This window comes from Micrasema longulum, unplaced genomic scaffold, assembly GCF_059751315.1.
Source record: "Micrasema longulum isolate JH-2025_06_02 unplaced genomic scaffold, ASM5975131v1 h1tg001056l, whole genome shotgun sequence".
Taxonomy (NCBI): domain Eukaryota; kingdom Metazoa; phylum Arthropoda; class Insecta; order Trichoptera; family Brachycentridae; genus Micrasema; species Micrasema longulum.
The window spans coordinates 362243-368242 of NW_028278244.1; the positions used below are offsets into that span (position 1 = coordinate 362243).

The 6000-nt window shown below is 31.9% G+C and overlaps 1 protein-coding gene across 1 annotated transcript in view; it reads left to right on the forward strand.

Moving 5' to 3' along the window:
• Vps13B (vacuolar protein sorting 13B) overlaps positions 1–3630 on the forward strand; it is a 153276-nt gene extending 149646 nt beyond the window's left edge. Inside the window, exons 79-81 of the mRNA XM_088233101.1 lie at positions 183–341; positions 1496–1627; positions 2797–3630. Of these exons, the coding sequence (XP_088089227.1) occupies positions 183–341; positions 1496–1627; positions 2797–3000 (495 nt within the window). The 3' untranslated portion in view covers positions 3001–3630. The remainder of the gene's footprint in view (positions 1–182; positions 342–1495; positions 1628–2796) is intronic.
• Positions 3631–6000: the final 2370 nt, after the last annotated feature.

Here is a 6000-nt window from a genome sequence, read left to right on the forward strand (position 1 = left end):
ATGAAATTGCAACATCGGTTTTGGAAGTGTGTGTACAAATTAAACAAATAAATAATATATCCAATGAGAGGTCATAAACTGTGGAAATGCCTTTCATTTTTCTTCTAAAAAGGTTCTTCATCTCTGTTTAAATATCTATCAATTAAATTACCTAAATTATCTAATTATTACCACTTTTTTAGCCAATCTCTTTCCCGATTCAAGATTTTATGGGTAACACCCAAGCTCGATGTCAAGAATGGAGACTACGAATAAAGCAAGACTATGGGACAGTACTGTACATCTGTGAAGGCACTGAGCTCGATGCTGATTCCCCAGTGGTTTTGATTGTGACTACAAAGGTAAGCTATGCATGAAATCAAGCAACCACGATTGTTTGATTGTTTGTTTTGATTGTCTTTTTTGCACAAAACAAAATCTGTCCATATCCCTGTAGGTATATAAAGCTGCATCCTCGGGGTACCACTACCTGATGATGTTAGAGCGCTCGCCCCCTTCCTAATAGCCGATACTTTAAGGACCTGGACTTAGAGGGGGGAGATTTAGCAATATGAGAACATTCGACCTCCACACAGTAGCCGGGCTCTTTAAAAACCTGGGCTTGGAGAGCGAGAACTAATTTATGGGGACCTGTCATAATAAATCTACACTGTGCTGACCCTTATTTTTCACAATAATAATAATTTATCCAGTAAATAATATAATAAACTTTTTTTTTAAAGAAATATTTGCATTAATAATTTAAGACCCAGTGGCGGCGTAGCGTGGGTTGGCATCTGGGGCGGTTTTCAAATGAGCACCTCACAAAATAAAACAACAAATACTTACTAAACGTGCTTACGCGACTTTCTTTTACTAAAATATTCAATAATATGGCGAAAGTTTACTTTTCTTTCCCTTTCAATTGACAAAAAAGAGAGATTGGATAGTCGCGCTTGACCCATAGTTGATATTAAATACGATTTAATTAATTTTAATTTTGAAAAGGTTCTTTTACACGAAGCCACCGAAACGCAAACAGTTAGGAAGAATCTGAGACACAGCGCTAGATTCGGAACGGACTCAGAATAGTCCCATTTTACAATGAATCTCAGAACCTGCAGGGTAGTCTACTGGACTGCCACTTGGCAAGAAATGCTTGCGGCTTCCAAGTGGCGCCGCAGACAGACTATCTACGAAAAAATTACTTCATCAAAAAATTCATCATAGATTTTTTTACAAATTTGAAACTATACCACGGAATTCTGCTTCTGTTGACGTAAAAAAATTTTAGACTGCACAACACCAAATATTATTAGGATGTCTGAGTTCTAGAGAATGATTTTATTTTTACATGAGGGTGCATTAATTTGTTAAAAATTATGTTTACGAAGCTAAGATATTAATTAATTATTAATATGTGTTTGGAATTCAGTTAGCTGCATTAAAACATATGTTTTGCACTCATGTACAAACTCTTACACAATGTTAATGTATTTTAATTTTTAATTTTCAGTTCTTAGTTGTGATAAATCTCACCACTGAAACTGTAATAGCTATGAACGAAGTTGGAGGTTCTCGTGTAATACAAAACAATAATCTGCTTATTATTGAACTGATGTCCACAGTAAATAGGGAATCCTATCGGGTAAGTTTTATATTCATTATGCTATTTTCCTTCATTGAATGCTTCATTAAATATGTATGAGCGATTGTCATACTTGAAGGTTTTCCATAATATGTGTCTTCAGTGTATTATGTGCTCATCTGATCTCCTTGAATGTATTGTACTTATAATTATGTATATTTTTAAAGTTCACTACATCTCTAGATTAAAATTTTATTGAAGTGGTTTACCACGTGATTAACATTGAACGAAATGTTCGGGAAACAAGATCTTGTGATTGAGCAATTTCCAAAACTTCATAACTTTTGAACCACATGAGATAATTTCAATATATAAAGAACTTTCTTCATAAAATAATCATTATTTTGGCAATAATTGTACATATTTAAATAGTGTTTCTGTGACTACTGATGATATTTGTATCTAAACAAAGTAGACTTCAGATTTTTATTTAAACTTAAAAAAAACATTTAAATGACGAAAGTGGACTTCAGTGTATTATTCCCGTGCAAAATAGCTTACTGCGATCATTTCTGATTGATTGAGTACGATTTTTCTAGAATCGAAGAATAGTCGTCTGAGACTTGGGTGGTTAATTAAATTCAAAATGCGAACACATTTTGTTTTTATACAATTAATTTTTTGTTTTTAAAAAATAATTTAATTTGTGTAAAATCACTAAAATAAATTTGATATTTCGACTGTTTCATTATCAAGGCTGAAAAATAAACAACCACTAAATATTTTAAGGCTTATACGTTTATGAATCATATATAGTGCTTTCACGCTTACAGGGTATAGTCGAAGTTTATAACCGAGTTGTAAGTTATATCATTTTTGGATAACTAGTAGATACCTAAAATATATCTGCTAACTGTGCAGTAATTGTTTTGAGCTGTCACAAATTTTAATTGAATAAGTAGTTATATCATTTAACATGGAAAATCACAAAGTTAGTGCTTCAAATATTAATTTTAATATGTATACATTTAAATGCCTATTTTATTTTGCGTCAAAATTGACATTAAATAATTTCAATTTTGTATACAGTATACAAAACCTCCATGTTTTTTTTTTTCACTTTTGAATTATTGCGGATCTAAAATGTTTAACCAAAAACATTAATAATCAATTTCTAACAGTATTTTTCTTGTGACTTTTTTCTAATTTTATGTTATTTAAAATTTCAGTTGGAAAATTTTTGGAATGATCATATGGAAAGATTTTTGAAGCAGACAGAAGATGCTTCATATCAATATGATGAAAAGGAAAAAATATTAAAAGGAGAAAAATGTATTCGTGTACGTGTATCCATTCCAGTTGCCTTACATTTCACCTCGGTTTTGGAAATAGCTACGAACCATAACTTGTCCTATGGTTTCTCTTTCATTTAATGTCCTTAGTCAAAATTGTGCACAAATTTTTATTTAGTTGTTATCATATACCTGCGTGCATATTATTATTTAGATTTTTCTTCCAGCGTGGAGTTGTTTTAAGATATTTAATTAGGAATGCATCAATACGATAAAACGATACCACTGATATGTACAAAAGAGTGTCAGCCATATCAATGCCGATACTCATATGGATAGGAAATTTCAACGAAGAGTAAACTGTACATAAGAAGAACGAAGTTGCTTTTGTAAATTCAATTTACTAAAAGTATGAACTAAAAAATATAATTAATTGGCGTTTTTAAAATTCTCCGTATTTTACTTTCAGAAGTTAATAATCAATATATACTACTACTACTACTACCATAGGGGTATACGTCCATCCTGACATGCATCTTTATCTTCTTCCACATTCATACATCTTGTCATACATGCCCTTCAGTTACGTCTGATTTTGACATGACCAGACTTAAAATTTCCATGTATCTCATCCTGCCACGTCTTTCTTGGCCATCCACGTCCTACGTTACCATCCATTCTTGTCCCTCAAATTATTTTTTTTTTCGAGAATTAACATTAATAAATGATTTATTTGGAAAGCTCAACCTCCTTAACCCTTCGATGGACAACAGTCTGGTAGGCGATAAAAAGCGCAACAAGGTCTGTACAGACCTTATAATATTTCACTTCGGGTTAAATAGGTCCAGGCATGTCCAGGTGTGCCAAAGGTTTGTGTTTAAGTAAGCATTTGTGTATGTAATGGAAATCAATATGATAGGCTTCTTTTTCATAGCCATATAAAAAACATAATGCGACTTTGAGAAAATTTTTGCTTTTATCTAGAAGCATCAAAAAATTTGTTAAAAACTGAAGCAAAAAAAAATCAGAACTTTACAAAAAACTTAATATTTGTCTAAAAGAATCGAAAAAAAACCAAATTAAACTACAAAAAAAAACTTTTTGTGTTTACGTACTGAAAGCTATGACTAAACTGAATTCAATTTAATTCTCAATCACGTTACACATTGATAATATGTTCGTCCAATTATAAAAATACATCTGTTAAATCTGCTCAGGCCTTGTAGTGTTTCAAACATGAAACCGATATTGAAATAAAATTTTCCACTGTTAAATATGTGATAATTCCATTGCGTTTGCTGCACCGATTTTGAAGAAGTCATGAAAACTTAAATTTAAAAAAAAAACGAAAATCAATCTGAAAAAGCACATGATGACTGAACTAACTAGACTAGATGAGACATAAAATGACTTGATAATATTAAATTTCTAATGTAACCCTAACGGGTTTTTTAAAATTGTAAATAAATAAAAAAAAAGTCAAAAAGGTTTGGGCAGACCTTGTCGCTTATCAAAGGGTTGTGTGTGTGGATGTGCCGATATTATGCACCTATATATTTTTATTTATAATTTTATGTATATTTCATTTTACCTACATTTATTCAACATTATATTCTCACTCGCACCTGCTCCCATGTCCCTCACCGCCCAGTAGCTAGTTAAGAATTGACCACCGAGTCGACCTGACAACCGCTTCGCACCTGGGCTATCACACACCGCTCTCGTTACCCCATTCCGCACAGTCACCGAATTAAGTGAAAATGCAAAGTGTCCCAGAGCCATCTCCAGCCTCCCAGTCAAATCAACGAGATAGATCCGGAAGGTGGGAGATTCTTTCTTATTTGCTGGGATCCAAAACTGTTTCCTAAGTTCCTCTCACCGCACTGCTCCGCAAGGCCACATGGCATCTTCAGTGGCCAAAGGCGATTTCGCAAGTCTATTTGGATGAGACCTGTTATTAAAAATATTCTCCCGGATGCAAGATGCTCATTTAGAAACTAAAGTACTTTTATGCCATAAAATAAAATATATGTAAAACCTCACTGCGCCAGAAATTGAGGATCTGCTTCTCTCAAAAGAACCTCTCAATCTCTTTGAGAGAATTGGTGCTTAAAGAGGACAAGAGCTTATCTTCCGCAGATTTTTTAATAGTATTTTCACAATCCCTCTGTATTCCTCATCGCAGGATCCTGAGCATAAACTGTGTTAGTCAAACGAGCGCTTGCATGGGTTTTCTAAAGCATGAAATTCAAAACGTGTCAGTGTATCGTGAAACATGGAAATAATGCCGATATATCAGTATTGGGTGCATCGCTACTTTTAATATCATTAATAAAAAGAAAAACATATGAATTAAGTCGTGGCCTGGCCAAAGTATAAAGGTTTGTCGTGCTGTTCCATTTTATTTCATTAAACAAATCTGTTTTCTTTTCTATTCTCTATTGTTTTCTCTTTATAATTATCATAGCTTCATAGCACTTATGGTGTCTACTTTTGTGGCACTCGAACTGTAACCAATTATTATAATAGTGTGATTTCTAGTGAATGCAAATAAACCAAACAAAATACATTCAATTACTTTGTCTATAAAACTCAAAATGCTTTCTGCGATATTTATTTCTTATTATTTTCTCATACCTGAATGTTGTATTAAAAAACCAAGCATTACGACAAATTGTTTTTCCATTTGTAAAAATGATAGTTAAATATTTTTACCCTTATCTTAGAAATATATTTTTTTTATTCTAATCAAAGTTTGTTATGAATTGTGATAGTGCAGTGAAGAATGAAAAATGTACAGTAGTTTCAACTGAATGCTGTTTGACTCGTGTACTTAGTTCATGAGAAAAAATGAGATCATATAATGTGCATTGTAGTACAACAACAAACACAAATACTTTATTGTTTACTGTGAACAAAATATTTTTATCGGAACATTGTGATTTTATATCCTATTCTACTATTTCTAATGTTAAGGACTTAAAATTACATTATATAGTGAATAATAAACATTACATTTTATTTAGAAAATTGTTTTATTTTCATGTTCTTTTAAGTTTTAAATGTTTTTTTTTAAATATAATTTTAATGGCATGTCACCTTCATGATGTTTTACGAGTGTCATGTTAAATATTAAAAAAA